The following is an 18,702-nucleotide window of genomic DNA, read 5'->3' on the forward strand; positions in this document are numbered from 1 at the left end:
CACATGTTTTGCTGACATACTTTAAACAAATAAAAAAACCTAAGAGGAATTAGAACTGTCTTATGTGAAAATGCTTTCATGCATTACATAGCCAGCCTTACCTTGCAGTGGCATAACACAGAGCACACTAGGTGTGGATTTTGTGACACAAATTTGTTCCTTTGTGACACAAAGGCTAGACAAGATGACAGGGGAATGATTGGTTGGGTGACCAGGAAGTTGCTATAAGGAGTAATCAAGTAGACTTCCAGGTATAAATTCATGTAGATGATGATCAGTCAACATAAGACAAAATGGTAATTCATTCAAAATAGCAGGGCAAATCAATGATTAATCTGTAATTAATTCCTAGCTGGTGCTACTTGTGAAAAGCTGCAGACTTTACTGGGCTGCACATGGCCTGTTACAAGGCTTTTCATGTTTCTGGCACTGGCCTTGTGTATGCACATGTTTGACTTGAGTCCCACAGAGCTAAATGGTTGCTATTCTGGGTAAATCTACTGTTTTGCATCCCATTCTGTTACGGCCAGCAGGACATGTGAAGAGCGGATTTAGGTTACCCTGTATAAGCCAGGGCAATGTTAACTTTTAATTATTGCCTCAAAAATTCACTTCAGAACCATTCAAATGAGAAAGAGGGATTGGATCCTAATTTCCATATGTGAGTTCCTCTGACAGTCACCTTCACCTTCTTGCTATGGCCATTTTGGCTCCTAAAAATCTGCTCCTGATGATTGGGAGGCCTTCTGGAATAGGATGGGATGCCATGAAGCTGACTGCAGCAGAAAGGGGGGATTGGCAAAATTGGGCACTTACCTAGTGCAAGCAAAAGTGTGCTTCTACTCACACAGGGGTCAAAGCCAGTGTTTTTATTCAGATCTGGTTCATTTGAATGAATAATACAATAAAGATGTGCCAAATAAATATCATTTATGAAATTTGAGCAAATGCTGTCATTTGGGGAAAGTAGAGTACAACCCTCAGAGGCAATATTGCACAGCAGACAAAATGTGCCTGCTTGCTGCCACCACTGATGTGTCCCAGGATTCCCATGAGGAAAGCCATCCCCTTCCTGAAGTCAAATGAGAGGAAGGGTTACTGACGAAGCCTAGAAAATTGGTTGGGGAAAAGGACTGAAACCCTCCTACCACCTGCCAAATATGTGATGCATTTAGCCAGTCATTAGTAGATCTGTATGTGCAGCTGTTTGTTTCTTTTTCTTTTTCTTTTTCTTTTTCTTTTTCTTTTTCTTTTTCTTTTTCTTTTTCTTTTTCTTTTTCTTTTTCTTTTTCTTTTTCTTTTTCTTTTTCTTTTCTTCCAACCCTATAGCCTTTTCTTTCACTTTGTAGATATGCTTACTTTTACAAAGCATAGAAATGTGTTTTAAATCCAAGACACTACTCTTTTTCAGGATAACAAGGACCTGGAATTAGACATCATTCCAGCAAGTCTGTCAGATCGCGAAGTGAAGCTGCGTGATGCCAATCACGAAGCTAATGAAGAAAAAAGGAAGTCAGCCAGAAAGAAAGAGTAAGTGGTGGGAAATGGGCACCTCACAAAACATAGCACATGAATGACAAACAGCAGCAGTTCCATGTGAACAATTCACCAAGCCCACCTATTTGTGAGGCAGGTGAGATATCCTTGCAGGAATGTTATGCAAACAAAAGACCAGAGTTTGGAGAGAAGTAAGATATGTGGGATAAGTCCATGCCTGATAAATTAAAAACGTAATAGTTTTTTCTCTCTATGTGTGTGTAACTAAATGCTAATTTATTCTTATTTATCAAGATAGAAACTCAGATTTATATAACTGTCAGGGAACTGCCATTGGCTCAGGAGCAAGAGGGGAAAAGGTGGATGGATTACAGAGAGCCCTCAAAGATTGTGGGAAGCAGCACTTCCTCAGCGGAGGAAGGCAGCCATGGCTCTAGTGGGGAGGAGGTGCAGGGCTTGGAGGAGGCGACATGGTGCCAGGACACCCTTGCCTGAGCAAAGCGGGGAGGAGGGCGGTCCCCCTTTACCCAAGCCTTCCTTGCGCAGTAAGGAGAGGGGAGGCACAGACTGGGGATCAAGAATCTACTCTGCTGGAGAAGATTTAAGGACTGCCCACTCTCAGATTCTGCCAGTGAATGAGCAAGACATGGAAAAGAGGCGCTCTGCATTCTAAAGGTTTTTACCACCAATAAGAAAGCTTTAGAACAGACTATTGAGGCATATTGCTTGATTGCTCTCGAGCAACCAACCAATACCTCCAACAATAACCAGAACAAGATTAACAACATTTATACTTGATTCTAGAAATTTATTGAATTATGCAAGTATTATGCAAATTACATAAAAATGCAGAGATGGCTACAATACATAAATCTTCAAACATGATATGATACATTCTAAATGTATTTCCATAATCAGGGAGAAAAGACAAATATGCTAGAGACAAAGAACTAATGTAAACTGATGGGAAGGGACAAATGGCTTGAGGAATTACATTTTATTTACTTATTAACACTTGCCGTACTTTTACGTGTATATGACTGGGTTTTTTTACTTTAAAATAAGGTTAAAAATCTGGGGGCATCTTATACACAGATAGTGCATATGCCCATTTTCTAAATTTGGGGTCCCCAAAAGTAGGCGGCGTCTTAGACATAGGGATGTCTTATACAAGGAAACATAAAGTATATCTCACTTTTCCTCCAAAGAGCTCAAGGCAGTATACACAATTTCTTTTCCCCAATTTTATCTCTGCAGCAATTCTGTGAGATAACTTAAACTGAGATAGTGTCTGGTGCAATCCAATGTCACCCAGTGTGCTTTGTGGCTTAGCGTGGATTTGACTGGATATCACCAGTCCCAGGCTGATTACTACATCATAGAGGAGATACTTAAGTTCTCTTTTCATACATTACAAAAAACTGGAGAAAGCAGAATAGTGTCCACACTTGCTTATTGCATGCATGAAGCATTCCCCACACTTCCAGTTTGTAATCCCTCCATCCCTTAACATGAATGCTTTTCTAATTTGGAAATCATATAATTGTTAAGTTGGAAGGGACCACAAGGGTCATGTAGTCCAACCCCCTGCAATGCAGGAATCTTTTGTCCAATGTGGGGCTTGAACCCATGACCTTGAAATGTTATAACACATGATGAGATGGTCACATAAACAATATTTTATTCTTTCATTTACAATGTGTAATTTAGGCAGCCCAGAAAGATAACGACTACAATATTCTGTACGCTTACTTTCAGCAAATATCCATAGCATTGGTCTACGTAACATTGAAAGTATTTTTCTTTCTTTCTTATGAAGAATATAACAAAGAGGGAGTTTGTGTTTAATATACAGATTTACTCCCATGCATTTCTGCTCCTAGATTCATCATGGCTGAACTGCTTCAGACTGAGAAGGCCTATGTCAGGGATTTACATGAATGTTTAGAGGTATGTTTATAAAGACGCTGTACTGTTTCTGATGGCTGGTGGTCATAATAACTACCACCATGATGTGGTGTTGTGGTCTTCAGCTACGGCAGGGTTTTCAAGGATTATAAACTTGCCTGGATGTAATAGTAGATGAGACCTGTGTGGAGGTTTGCTGTACTGTGCAGGCTGGTTCATGATGTTTGTGTTTCAACAATCTGAAAACGCAAAAACCTTCGATATTTTCTACAGGTAGAATGGAAGCTGGGTGCATTGTATGTGTTCAAAACTGATATATTACTCTTGCTGTAGACATGCAACACCATAAGTAATAGACAGCTTTTAATGTTGTATTTTTAAATTGTTTGTGGTGAAGCGTGGGTAAGAAATGTAATTATTATTATTAATTCGTGTGTGAAGACAAAAAGCTAACGTTCAGCTTGGACCTCAGAAAAAGGTTTTGTATGCATAGCAAAAAAGAAATAAATAAATAAAAGGTTATGGTAACTGAACCTTTGAACTAGCTGAAGGTATGTCTGAACATCAAAGCATCTATCTTTAAATTTGTTGAGTTATTTCTTATCACTTAAACATCCACATTCATTGTTTTGGTTTATTAGTTGTGTTGGTTTTTATTATTATCTTTTAGCTTAGAGCTCCATGTTTTCTGAGATATTCTGTGCCTTTGGCAAGAAAACTGGAAGATCTTTTCTTTTGTTGTGCACTTCTTCTCTGTGTTTAAGAACTGCTGTTGTCTTCTAGACCTATCTTTGGGAAATGACAAGTGGCGTAGAGGAGATACCCCCAGGGATTCTTAACAAAGAGCACATAATTTTTGGCAACATCCAGGAGATTTATGACTTTCATAATAAGTACGTATTCTTCAACACTTTGAGAAAGGTACCCTTTTGGAAGCTTACCCTGTTTTGCAAAGCCAGGAACCAGCATTGAAGCCAAGTTCTCCTCTCCTCCGGCATCACACACTGGATCTGGTGGATAGACCCTGGCTTATTATTTAACAGTAAGCTACAGTTCCCTGGTTCAGACATAACAAGAACAAGCCAGGATCTTCATGCTGAAACCAGTGTGCCCTGAGAGAGAGCAGAGGAGGAACATGGAGAGGAGTGCTCAGTCCCAATGCTCGTTCATAGCTTCATATATAATTGATTATGAAGTGTCAAACAATTTGCAGGAGTGGGCTAATGTGTGGCAAAAACAGGTGCTGAGCTATGGAGGAGGAAAATAACTGTGCTATAGATTTTAACATGAGAAATATTGGGCAGCCCTGGCCTACCTGCTTATGCAGGCTGGAGACATGTTCTGTGCGATGACACTCCCCACTCATCGGCTCAGACCTACAATGTCTAGCATGGTCCCCATGAGGATCCTTCCAGTTGTGCCAAGCGTTTCTACACCAGAAATAAGACAGTTCAGGAATATCTAGTCCCAACTTTGAAACTCACGCTCTACATAATAAGGAAATTGGCATGGCAATTATGCTAAGTATTACAGCCAGGCATGTGTGGTCTGCTATGTGGATAAGGTAACCAGCCATTCACCTACCATGAAATGTGACTAATTCTGTACAGACTAATTCTGTACTAAAAGAAGAGTTGCTACTGAATGTCTCATAAAGAAAAAATCAAAGTGAATTTGAAAGGTCCTGCTCAGCTGAAACATCTATAGCAAGGATAGGGAACACATGAGTTGTTGGTCTCCACAACTTCCATCAGTCCCACCCAGAACACACAGTGGTCAGGGATTATGGGAACTGAATCAAGTTTGTGGGAATTTCAAGGGGACGTGAAATAATTTCTTTAAGATTGAAATGTCAGAGGTTGAGGTTTGCACATCTGTAATCTACTGACAGATTTTACGCTCAGCAACATTTGAGATGAATTTGGAGGGTCCTTTTTTCTGTGAAATATATGAAAGCATTTTCCATCCTCCAGCACCTGCTTCTACTAGGTGGTTGTGATGTTCCCCTGAGTCACTCAACCAAATAGCATTGGAGGGTGTACACTCTTTAATATCTTGTATCAGGTTGGTTGGGGTGCAGGTAGGGCAAGCATATTATAACCAGAGTCCTCTCTCTTACTTTTTCAGCATTTTTCTGAAAGAACTGGAAAAATATGAACAACTCCCTGAAGATGTGGGTCATTGCTTTGTCACCTGGGTAATGAGTCTTAACATAGCACCATTTATTAATGGATGTCTTGATCATTTGTAACAGGGACTGAGTAGCTTTAAGTAGGCCAAAGTAGTGGACTGTGCAGTTCTTCAGGCAGTACCTTGCTGAATGGTAATTGAACCTTTATAGACAGTTTTCCTCAAGCATTAATTTCAGCCATCTAATAAGTCCACTATTTGCAAAAGGTTGCAAATCATCACAGGGCACCAGACTTCTGCCAATGGACAATCAGATCAATATAACACAAATGCAACTTAAAATTGTGAAATTCCAGGCTTCATCTGCTAATATAGATTTGTTTTGATCAAATAACTTTTATGTACTAAGTACAAGTTTAAGACAGATCTAGAATTTTTAAGGTGTACAGTACCATAGGTAACAGCAACATTTATATTTCAATTTTTAGAAAATTACACTTCCTAATTTAATTATTTCTAAGCACCTCATCTTATATATTGTGCAAGATATATTTCTGTGGCAAAAAAGGACTTTTAAATAGACACTGAGATATGTCAGTGGGCACTATAGATAAAATTTTCAAAAGGACACACATTTAATTAATAGGAAAGCAATCATGATTTTCTTGCAGATTTTTTTCTACTAGTCTAACATACTCTGTTATACTTTTTATTGTTCCTTTCATTTGCAGTACATTTCTAATTAGAGGGGACAGGCATAAAGTATTCATTTATTCTGTGGAAGTTGAATCGGAAATGGTGCAAGTACAACTCTTGATTATCTTGCCTTTCCCCCCTCTTGGCGTTTATTTTTACAGGCAGATAAATTTCAGATGTATGTTACCTACTGTAAAAACAAGCCTGACTCCAGCCAGCTAATCCTAGAACATGCAGGAACATTCTTCGATGTAAGTGTTTATTGTTTTTCTATGTCAGATTAGACAATAACCTGTGCTGCTCTTTTGCTGTTGCAATGGCCATGCAGTTTGGAGGCTTGTTGGTTATATGAGAGTTTTTTGCGCTTGTGGTATTAGACACTATGCAGCAGTCACTTGATGGCTGCCTCGGTTTCCCTCTCATCTCATTTTCTCCTGGCTGCCACTGAGAAATTAGAACTGCACTGGCCCAGCTCACACACAGCAATAAGCCAAACCATGGCTAAATATGAACATGCAAGTATGTGCATACTTGTAGTAAACATTGTGGCCATTTAGCGCCTTCCCCAGTCCTACTGCTGCACTACCTGGAGCTGTGCCATGGGTTGCTTAGCATTACTGTATGTCTGACCCTGGGCTTGTGGTTTATCTATCTCAGTGAACCCAATGCAGATCTCTTTGGTGTTTCAGCCTGAGAGCTGCTGCAGCAAAACCTTCTGTCCTGGCCAATTTGTGTGGAAGGACTGTTCAGGTGGTGGTGGTTATGCCACTTCATCAAACCCATTGCTATTGGCCAGGTAAAGGTAAAGGTAAAGGTACCCCTGCCCGTACGGGCCAGTCTTGACAGACTCTGGGGTTGTGCGCCCATCTCACTTAAGAGGCCAGGGGCCAGCGCTGTCCGGAGACACTTCCGGGTCACGTGGCCAGCGTGACAAAGCTGCATCTGGCGAGCCAGAGCTGCACACGGAAACGCCGTTTACCTTCCCGCTGGTAAGCGGTCCCTATTTATCTACTTGCACCCGGAGGTGCTTTCGAACTGCTAGGTTGGCAGGCGCTGGGACCGAGCAGCGGGAGCGCACCCCGCCGCAGGGATTCGAACCGCCGACCTTTCAATCGGCAAGTCTTAGGCGCTGAGGCTTTAACCCACAGCGCTGATTAAATCTGCTCTCCTGAAGTCTCCGAAGCCCTGATGCACTAGTGGTACATTTTAATTTTCCCATACAGCTCTTTGTATCCTGGTCTGATTCCATTAATAGAAGTGTAAATTCAATGGCCAACTCAAATTTGAGTGAAAAATTTCAAATTCTAATGGCAGTGATTTGGGGCTTTTTGCTAAAATTTGGATTGTGCTACCTACATTTTATTAATAGGATTCAAAATTATCCCTAATATTTGAGACTGTGTGTATTAAAAATACATATAAATTTAAAAGTCTGGGGGGGGAGAAATTAATATTGTTTAATTTTAAACAATTTTTAGGACCAACTAGGTGAAACATTAGAGATCTGTGACTGGTTCTGCCTTCTTTTCAGCAGATAACAGCCACAAGGAACCCATTCTAGATTAGGACAGCAGCACTGTGGAATGAAGGTTAACTCTTTTTCCATATGCTGTTTACCCAATGAAAATCCCCTGTCAACCACTGCTTTCTTTGCTCTGAGCCAAGGCAGTTTTTCAGGAACCAAAAACTAAGCGTGGATAGCCTTTTTTACTGCACAGAACCACTCTCAGCTTGCGCTATAGGTAGGACTCCAGTTTGGCTGGGTCCCTCCTCTACTTAGCATAATGGTTAATCTAGTCCTAAATTGAACATCTCAAATTACAAATATTATCCCTTGGCAGTCTTTCCACCTAGATGCAGCTGTTAAAGCCTTATATGACTCGCCTCATTACACGTCCTTGATTACATTTTCTCTTTTTAGCTCATTGTTTAGAACATTTTCAAGTGAGTTAAGGAAAAAGAAAGGTGGAGAGAGTATTATTCTTTTTAATTGGGCAGCGTCCCATAGGAGTCTCTTTTAGAATTATCCCTGTCCCTTTGGTGAAAATATGTGTGATAGTTAAATATATGAACCAGCAGGTGGCATTCTTGCCTACTCAAAGGTTTCTGGAAGGGATGTAACATTTCAGCAGATTTACATGTTTAACAGGGTATTGACACAGATTAGAATGCATTTGCCTGGCTAAGCTTTTCTAGCCCAGCTGCGCTATGCTGGTTGGAAATATTCTGATAATGCTTAATACAAAAAAAGGTTGATGTTTTATCCCATTTATGTTTTGCAAATGAGTGGTAGATTTTTCCTTTCTCTTTTTCAGTTTCTAGGCTAGAAAATCCCTTTTCCCGAAAAGCAACAGGAAGAAAAAGAAGCTGACTTTTTTTGCATTTTGGAGAGTTAGCCTGACTGTACTTTGTCATAGCTGCTCACATAGTCATCCAATCATGCAAAAAGACTGCAAAATGTTCCTTGCTTGATTTGGCACCTCTTCAGGTGTCATTTTCAGAAGGAGGGCAGCAGAAAATCAGAGATGGGGAACATTATGGTGGAAATTAGGTCCTCTGGGAACATTTTCACAATCTTCTTGTCTAATTCTGGCCTTAGAACTGAATGTTTTTTTTTTTTTAGTGTGAGCTGACAGCAGTCTAAACTAACATTGAAAATCTGGCACAAGATAGATTAAAAGCCAACAATACTGGGCATAACCCAGGCAAAGTGCACAAAGAGTGCGTTGTGGAGGCCTCCTTCCACTAAAATTATATGAATCCAGCCTGCAGGGCATTGTGCCTTCTGCTTTAACATGGCTGAACCAGAAGACAGCTTACCTGTGACTTATTTATTTAGTAAATTTATGTACCATTCCTCATCTAAAGATCACATATACTGTGTGCCTCCACACACAGCATCCAATGGCCAGGTAGGGACCATATCAAGGATGCAGGTTAATCCTGATCAGGATGCAGTTGAGGAGACTGGGCCATGATGAGAGTGTGTATTTCACAGCAAGGTGGGGGATACAGTTTGGGGCGGCATTGGGTAGGACAACAGTGTGTTTGGGAACCATGTCTGTGTGTCCTGGGATCACTGTCAGTGTACTGCTGCTCTCTGTGAGGCCTGATGCCCAGGCCTGATGCCAGTGGTCAGACAGACTGGGCACTGGTCAGGAAGCCAAGGGGCTCAGCAGGATCCCTCTTCAACCCAGCCCACCTGTGCCTACAGGGCAGCTGGATGCTCATTTTAGCAGGTGGTGGTACCATATTATTATTATTATTATTATTATTATTATTATTATTATTATTTGTATGCCACCCTTCATTGGAACATCACAGGACAGTTCACAACACAAAAATACAAAATGAGAATACATAGTACATAATACATAATAAATAATACATAATAAAACAAAAACAAACCAGTGATAAGGACTGCATTCATCTGCTCCGTTCCCAGTGAGCCAAAATTCATTCACAAATTGAATGTGGCTTCACATGCATGTTTCCTTGCCCATCCATGTGAGAGCTTCAATCCCTACACAGGTATAAGGAATAGTGCCATCTCATTCTGTGCAACTAGGTTCAAAAGCATCAGGGAAACTGGACTAATTAGGGCCCCTTCACTTGTTGTTATGGAAGGTACTTGCAGTTTGTGTAACGAAACAGGGAAGCGCTCAGTGACTGGCCTATGAGAAAACATGATCTCTCAGAGAATGATAACTCGGGTCTACTTTGCACAGTTGAAATGATTACTGAACTAAACAAAAGAAGCACTATATTAAGGATGGAGAACCAGGGGCCCAGGGGCCACATCCAGCACTCACAGCCTTTCTATTAATCCTAGCACCCTCTCCTTCAAGCCCTATACCCTCATCAGCATAGGCCCAAACCCTCATACCAATGCCTGCCAAAGTAAGTCAACAGCCTCCATGCTTGGAAGCACTTGTATATTCAAAGAAGTGTCTGTGCCTTTCCATTCTTCCTCTGTCATTCTTGCCTGCACTCAGAAGTGCTTGGATGCTCCAGGGAGTTTTCTGCAGCTCTCGACTTCTTCCAAAAGCACTTGGGTATGTTCAGAGGCACTTGCCATTATTGCTGCCTCCCACTTATCCCAAAGCAATAATTATCCCAATCAGAGTTGTTTCATGTCCCTCAGTCACAACCAACATAAGCAAAATCAGACTTCAGATTTCTCTCTCACACACCGCCCTGTTGTTGTTAGATTGATTGAAAGAAAGCTTTCTGTTGTCATTGTCCCACTGGGGACAGAGAGCCCAGCTTGATATAAAAGACAAATAGCATAGGGCTACTTGAAAAAGCGAGAGATAATACACAGAGATGGGGGGGGCAGAGAGACACCGAGACTGAGATGAAGAGGGTGGAAGGGAAGGAGAGCAAAACTCCTGTCGCCCTGAACTGTAGGAAGGAGTAGCCTGATAAGATGAAGCTGGAGAATCTGGAACAGGGAAAGCTGAATGTTATACAAAAGCATGCACCCAAATGTGTATTTGTGTGGAAGGATGGGTGTGAAAGGGATGTGAATAGGGTGTGTATGTGGTTCCACCCCCACCTACTTTTGCTTTATTCCCTCCTGCTGGCATGTGGCCTCCAGATGTTTACCCATGGGGAATGTGGCCCTTGAGCTGAAAGCTTTCTCCTGCACATGCACTGTATGCTATATGTAACCCTATATGCAATTGAAATTAATAAGAAACCCATGTATAGATTGTAACTTGTGACTACATGCAAGTCTTTCATTATCCATGCCACATGCTCTGAGAAGCCACGGCCAACTAAGTTTTCTCAGTGTGAGGAGAAACTTTTTATCAGAAGTTACGATCGACACACTAGTTTTTGTACATATCCTTATAGTAATTCTTACAGTAATTGACTGTTGAAATGGGAATCAGTCATGGGGCAAAACAGAGTATCATTTACTAAAGCATTACGTTGTGCCTTGGAAATGAAGCAGAGCTGACTGTCTTTACTCAGCAACTCTCTTAACACATAGGTGGATTCTTGCTGCTTCCTGATTTCTCCAGATTGGAACTATACAATATCAAAGTTGCACCTTCCTCTGAGAACAGCTGCTGTTTGTTCTTGCTACATGCACTGCAGTAGCTCAAATTGTAGGGTTCCAGGGTGGGCCTGGCCTTGTTACCTTTTGTAATCACCCCTTAAGAACATGGCTTTGCTAAAATAGGAGAGGGGGAGTCAGGAGTTAGGCCTTACTGATTTCATAACAAACTCCCTTGTCCTGCTCTGTCATAACTTGAGCAGTGCCAAACACTTTTGTTTCGGGAAATTTTAAATTGTGTCACTGCACATCTTTGTTTAGATACACTACACAGAAACAAAGCACTTCAGTTTAGGAGCAATTTGAAGAAGACAGGGAGAACTCTCCTATGTCTACGGATTGTGATGAGAATCAGGAAGACTTAACTGGCTTTCTATTGTTTGCTGAACAGAAAAGGAACAATACATATTATGCCCCATTAATTTTGTTGGAGCTGTATTTCACTCAGATTTAGTAAACCATTCTCAAAGGGTTCCTGCAAGTTAAAAAGCAATCGAAATTTCCATATGTAGAAGGGGTTTAGTGATTCCCCCACCATCTCTGCCAAAATATTAAAATTAATCTAGGCTTTAATGTTAATTATCAAGAAAAAGTCACCTTTTTATGGGAGTAAAGATCTGTTTAAAACAAACCATTTATTATTTTATTGGGAAAGCCTTAACTGACATATTTGTATTGAAAGGTCTCCCTCAATGACCACAAGGACTGTTATAAAATTTCTCTGTGGATATACTGTTATCCATCAGGTAACCACATAATAATTATTCAAAAAAAAACTGGTCAGCCCAGGTATTGTGCAGCTAAAATTGATTATGTGTGATTGCTTTTCAAACTGACTAAGTCTAGGAACTTTTTCATCGTGTTCTATTTATATGTTTAACTTAACTGTGGTTTTGTTTTGACTTTTTTTAAAGGAAATTCAGCAGAGGCATGGTCTGGCCAACTCCATTTCCTCATACTTAATCAAACCTGTCCAGAGGATTACCAAATACCAGCTTTTATTGAAGGTACATCAGTGATTTGTTTCTACTCTTATGATACTTATTTGCATATGCCTTTATTTAACTGATGGTACACTAACTGAGAGGGACGCAGGTTGCGCTGTGGGTTAAACCACAGAGCCTAGGACTTGCTGATCAGAAGGTCGGCAGTTTGAATCCCGCAACGGGGTGAGCTCCCGTTGTTCGGTCCCAGATCCTGCCCACCTAGCAGTTTGAAAGCACGTCAAAGTGCAAGTAGATAAATAGGTACCGCTCTGGCAGGAAGGTAAATGGCATTTTCGTGTGCTGCTCTGGTTCGCCAGAAGCGGCTTAGTTATGCTGGCCACATGACCCGGAGGCTGTACGCCGGCTCCCTCGGCCAATAAAGCGAGATGAGCGCTGCAACCTCAGAGTCGGTCACGACTGGACCTAATGGTCAGGGGTCCCTTTACCTTTACCTTTACACTAACTGAGAGGAATGTGAATCCCACACCAGCTCAGATTGAGTAATCTAACTTAGATTTCACTTACAAGGTACATTGTGATACTAGATAGCAGACTTGGAGAATCATTAAGTTTTTCATTGTTATAATAATATATGTTGCGTTTCTTCCTTGTCCTCTCCTGGTCCTGCTTCTGTTGTGCTACCCAGGGCTAAGCCACGGTTTGGCTTAGCATCACATCTGAACCTGAGCATGTGGTTTGTTTCCTCTAAACAAAGCATGAGTTGTAAACCAAGAGCAAACCATAGTTGTCTGTAGTAAGACAAACCACAAGCCTGGGTTTGGATATACTGCTAAGCCAAACCATAGCTTTACCCCAGGTAATGTGGCAGCAGCAGAACTGGAGGAGGAGCATAGCAGTCACTATAATCTCTCCAGGAACCCACATGTTTGCTCGTCTGCAAGTCACTATCAAAATGGCATGGGTCACATGCAAAGTCACTGGGTGGAGCTCAGAGATAGGTCACAACCGAAATTCACCAACAGGGTCAACAAAATGCAGTAGAAACAACACACAATCAAACTTTACACTTACCAGCTTTTTCCCCAAAATGCATAGTCAAAAAGAGAGCTACAAACGGAACTTTCAAATGTATAGACGCAGAGCTTCAAATCCAGCCGCCTTTACAATATGAAATGGCAAGGAAAAACTCCAGTAATGAAACCACAAATTCCTGGCTGAGATATCAAATATTAGCTTCAAACGAAATAGGTACCCCTACTTTAAGTACTACAAAGGACCTTAACATTGCCGAACAAAAGATGACCTCCAACAGACCTGACGCACTGAGCTCAACACCAAATGAGGCCAAAGAAATGGAAGTAGAGACTGAAAACAGTCCAACTGTCCATAACAGCCCACCAGCCACAGAAATTTCTCAGGAACAAGGAACAGTTAAGGAAGAAAATCAAGAAAGGGAGGAAATTTTAATTTCCCGCACTTTAAAAAAGAATCTAAAAGATCCACCACTATGTTCCCCACCGAAAGCAGCGACAAACGGCTGTATCTGCACAAGACAAAATCCCTCGCTAGACTTAATAACAGAACTAGAATGACTAAATGCTGTCAACCAGCCACCAACTCAAAAACGGACCCTACGCTTGCTGTCCTGGAATATCGCAGGGCGGGGAAACAAAGGCGGAGACCCAGACCTAATGAACTTCTTTAAAGACTTTGAATTAATACTTCTACAAGAAACATGGTCAACTAGAGATATCAAAATCAATGGCTTCACCTCCTATACGAAACCCGCATTGAAAACAAACACGAAGGGCCGGCCGAAAGCAGGGTTCTGTTGTATGATCAAAGACAACTTAGGGTTTGAAATCAAGCAACTAGAAGAATGCTTACCACTTGCACAAGCTCTACTTTTAACCCAAAACAAAGATTCTTTGCTACTTGTAAATGTCTACATCCCCCCAACCAAAAACAACAGCAGCAGTGAAAACTGGTCACAACTAACCTCTTATATAGAAAATCTGACCGATAAATACCCAAATGCCTCACTGATAATAGCAGGTGATTTTAATGCCAGAGTAGGAACCAACAATGAACAACTATGTAGCAAACTAAATTGGAATACTGATAATGATATCGCACATGCCCTGAAAATAGGACGATTCTCCAGAGACAGGGTTGTTAACAACGAAGGCTTACGCCTACTTGAATTATGTAACAACTTTAATTTGCAGATTGTGAATGGTTCAACAAAAGGCGATAGAAGCGGGGAGTTTACATACTTCTCCCCCCGAGGATGCAGTGTCATCGACTATATTCTTGTCCCTTATAATATTATAAATTCGATCATGGACTTCAAAATTGGAACGCGCACTGAAAGCGACCACCAGCCATTATCGTTGTCTATTAACTTAAAGGACGAAACCAAAATAACTAAGTACAATACCATAGAACCTTCTCAATACAAACAAATGACCCAATTAAAATGGTCCCAGGAAATGAGTGTAGCAGTGGGGCAAAAACTTACAGCCAACCTGAGAAAACAAGTATTATCCAACTTAAAGATCACTAATTTCTACAGTGATATTCCGAAAATTTATAATGAAATCTTTCAAATGTTTGTAGAGCTTAGTACTCCACCTAAAGTTTAGGTACCTAACATACCGCTAGCCCTTGGTTTGATGATGAATGTTTCCAGCTAAAAAGAAAACTGCGCCAAACATTTAAAAATAATCGCACTAAACTAGAGCCCTCTTATCTTGATGAAAAAAGAAAATATCATTACATTCTGGCCGAAAAGAAACAGAAATACGCAACCCAAAAATGGCTACAATTATTTGACTCAATTCAGAGCAAAAACAACAAAGCGTTCTGGAACCTAGTGTATGGAGGATTGAAAGCCGAAAACCAACTAACTCTACCACCAATTGCAGAATCCAAATGGTTCCAATACTTTACATCTGTATTTAACAATCTACACAGTGAACTTAAAGGAAATGAAACCACCAAAAATAAAATTATTAAACTCCAGGAGTGGCCAAGGGTAGAGGAAGAGGAAATTAGAGAGATAGTTAAAAATTTCAAATCGGGGAAATCTCCTGGGCCAGACGGTCTACCAATAGAATTATTTAAGACCTATATCGATTGGTGGGCAGAACCCTTAGCCCAACTGTTTACGCTTATAGATAAATATGGGATCATACCTGAGATATGGCTAAGATCAATAATTATTCCAATCTTTAAAAATGGCGACCCAAAAGAACCAAGGAATTATAGACCGATAAGCCTTCTATCAGTGATAGGGAAAATCTACGCTAAGCACCTCTTATCTAAACTCCTTACCTGGATGAAAAATCTAAATTTACCAGGGAAAGAACAAATAGGTTTCTCCAAAGGTTACTCCACACTAGACCACTGTCTTATACTTATGCATCTGGTTGAAAAATACAGATCCCAAAGGCAATCTAAGATATACGCTGCTTTTGTAGATTTTCGTGGTGCATTCGACTCAATTGACCGCCCAAAGTTGTGGAGGAAACTCGCAGAATTAAAAATTGATCAGCGCCTATTGATTCTAATGCAAAATCTACACTCTTCCAATACCTGTCAAGTCAAACTTAACATCAAAGGTCACCTTTCATCAGACATCCCAATCTCGAAAGGGGTAAAACAAGGGTGTATTCTTGCCCCCTTTCTATTTAATTTATTTTTATCAGACTTGCCAGATTACCTTCAAAAAATAGAATCACATGCCCCTAAACTTAATCAGAAACCAGTTCCTCTCTTACTATACGCAGACGATGCTGTCCTACTATCCTTAACGAGCTTGGGTCTGAAACGTCTTATATCTTCACTGATCCTCTATTGCGAATGTAACAAACTCTCTATAAACTACGAGAAGACAAAAATTTTGGTCTTCTCGAATGGTTGGAAATTAGAGAAATGGAAAATAAGAGGGCAAGAAATCCAACAAGTGAAAATCTATAGGTATCTGGGAATCTTATTCCAGAGCAATTTAGGGTGGGCAACCCATCGCACAAATGCCATAAAACAGGCAAAGTGCATCTCATCAGCAGTTGCCCGTTTTCATTATCAGAAAGGTAATCAATTTATTCCTGCGGCAAATCAGATATTTCAAACAAAAGTGCAATCCCAGATATTCTATGGAATCCCGCTATGGGTCCAAGCATATAACAATGATTTAAAAAAGATTCACTCTAGCTTTCTGAGACGTATTCTTGGACTCCCAGCTATGATCAAATATGAAACAATGTGTGCAGAAATAGGCATACACACAATGGAATATTGGGCATGGTCCACCTCAATAAAGTATTGGTTACGCTGCCACTTTCGCTGCCCTCCATCAAGTCTGCTCGCTGATTTGCTCAAAGACTCCTATAAATCAAGATGGTATCAGCACCTCGAAAAAAAGATTGAATCTTTAGGCATCGAGCTGGAGCCCCTGTACAATTCTAGTGAGCAATATATCTCCCATAATATCCTAACTAGACTAAAGGAGGTCGAGAGACAAAATATTATGGCAGCTGTAAACAAAATTTGCTCCCCCATATTCTATGAATTAAATATCTTAGATAGCAGAGCCAATTACGTCACTAAACTAATAATCCCAGCCCAACGTAGGGCTTTTATGCTGGCCCGTTTGAATGTTTTTCCCTCAGCATTTGTCAGGGGAAGATATCAAAACATTCCTAGAAACAAGAGACTCTGCAGATGCTCTATGAATGTCCCGGACACTGTAGAGCATATTCTCCTTCATTGCCCATTGTACAGTATGCTCCGTCAACGCGTGCTGTCCCCTCTTTTGGGTGGTCTGGAACCGCAGCAAGGTGAATGTGTGGGTTTCTACCTATCCGACGTTGACCAAAGGGTAACGGTGGGGGTAGCCGAGTTTTTGGTAGCAGTCCTCCAAGGAACAGGATAACAAGGAAAACCACTGACTCTATATGTATATATATATATATGCATTTAGCAAACTGCTGCCTTTTTATATATATTTCAAGGCTTTTATATGTTATTTTCTCTTTTAAGGTTTTATTTCTATAATGCCTAATAAAGGTTTGATAAAGTAAGATAGGTCACAAAGGAGAAAACGAGCTGAAGCAATATTGTGATAATAATACCCAGTACTGAACTTAACTTTAATATTCAGTAAAGTGGAGAATGAGTGTTTGTTATTGATATTATATCAACATTATCTACATCTGACAAGATACACACTCATCCAGGTGCCAAATACCTTGATTTGAATGTTCTTACTGACTGCAAATTAAGGAAGCAGCAATCTTTAATGGGGTTTTGCTTTGTTTACTGTTTCTCTTCAGGAGCTTCTAACATGCTGTGAAGAAGGGAAGGGAGAACTCAAGGATGGTTTGGAAGTGATGCTCAGTGTTCCCAAGAAAGCCAATGATGCCATGCATGTTAGCATGTTGGAAGGTAAGCAGATTTTGACAGTAGGGAGAGGAATGTTACTACATACATACATACATGAATATGCCAGTAAGTGCAGAAGTGAGCGTTCTTTTGGATGGATAAATCGATAACAGCATTTACAGATACTTGGCTTTACTAAGTAACTTTGCAGATTCCTGCTCCCAAAGAAAGAATGAAAGAAAGAACTTGAGACTGTCTATAACTTGTGCCACACATTCTTAAAAGTAAGTTTTTGTTTTCAACACACAACATATCTCCTTGAAGTTGCCACATTTTGTCCAAGTTTAACTAGTACCCCATTCCTTTCTCAGCACATCTTCACCAATCCCTTTCCCTCTTGTTGCATAATCTATTTTTTGTTCTGTACAGTAGTTTTGTACAACTTTAGCAAGTGTGTATTTGCATCAGAGTTCCAAAGGGTCATTGCTTCCTCACCCCATTTATGGAATCCCTCTTTTGGGAAGGAAAAGGGGGTCTCGGTGGTGAACACAAGACTGATATGGCAAGGAGGTCAGACACAATCTCGGACTTGCACAGAATTTCATGGCATTTATAGATGTGGCACATATGTCCTCTTCCCTTACTTTTGGTAATTCTTTAGAGAACAAGTTTCATTTCTCAGTCTCTGTCTTATCAGTTTGTCTAAAACCAACTTCATTTCATGATCTTTATGTTTTTCATTTGATCTGATTTGTTTTATATGTAGGATTTGATGAAAATCTGGATGTTCAGGGAGAACTGATCCTTCAAGATTCCTTTCAAGTGTGGGACCCCAAATCTCTCATCCGGAAGGGTCGTGAGAGACATTTGTTTCTCTTTGAAATTTCTCTTGTTTTCAGCAAAGAGATCAAAGATTCTGCAGGGCACACTAAATATGTTTACAAGAACAAATTACTGGTATGTTTGCTGAGACTAGGATGAATGTTTGTATGGGCTTATTTTTTAAGTATGAAGGGTGCGGAAATAAGGTGTGCATGTCTTTGTACCAAATTTGGAAGATGCTAGCAGTTTGGT

At 40.5% G+C, this 18,702-nt stretch overlaps 1 protein-coding gene across 19 annotated transcripts in view; it reads left to right on the forward strand.

The window, feature by feature from the left end:
• KALRN (kalirin RhoGEF kinase) overlaps window positions 1-18,702 on the forward strand; it is a 523,049-nt gene that overhangs the window by 378,314 nt on the left and 126,033 nt on the right. For all 19 annotated transcript variants that reach the window (XR_014560170.1, XM_083722227.1, XM_083722230.1 and 16 more), the window contains 8 exons: window positions 1,412-1,530; window positions 3,381-3,447; window positions 4,189-4,298; window positions 5,533-5,602; window positions 6,393-6,482; window positions 12,211-12,303; window positions 17,580-17,691; window positions 18,395-18,585. Coding sequence is in view for 18 of the 19 variants with exons in the window: in XM_083722227.1 (XP_083578353.1) it covers window positions 1,412-1,530; window positions 3,381-3,447; window positions 4,189-4,298; window positions 5,533-5,602; window positions 6,393-6,482; window positions 12,211-12,303; window positions 17,580-17,691; window positions 18,395-18,585 (852 nt within the window). In the remaining variant the exon portion in view is untranslated. The remainder of the gene's footprint in view (window positions 1-1,411; window positions 1,531-3,380; window positions 3,448-4,188; window positions 4,299-5,532; window positions 5,603-6,392; window positions 6,483-12,210; window positions 12,304-17,579; window positions 17,692-18,394; window positions 18,586-18,702) is intronic.

This window comes from Podarcis gaigeae (genome assembly GCF_964106915.1).
Source record: "Podarcis gaigeae genome assembly, chromosome: 1".
Lineage (NCBI taxonomy): Eukaryota > Metazoa > Chordata > Lepidosauria > Squamata > Lacertidae > Podarcis > Podarcis gaigeae.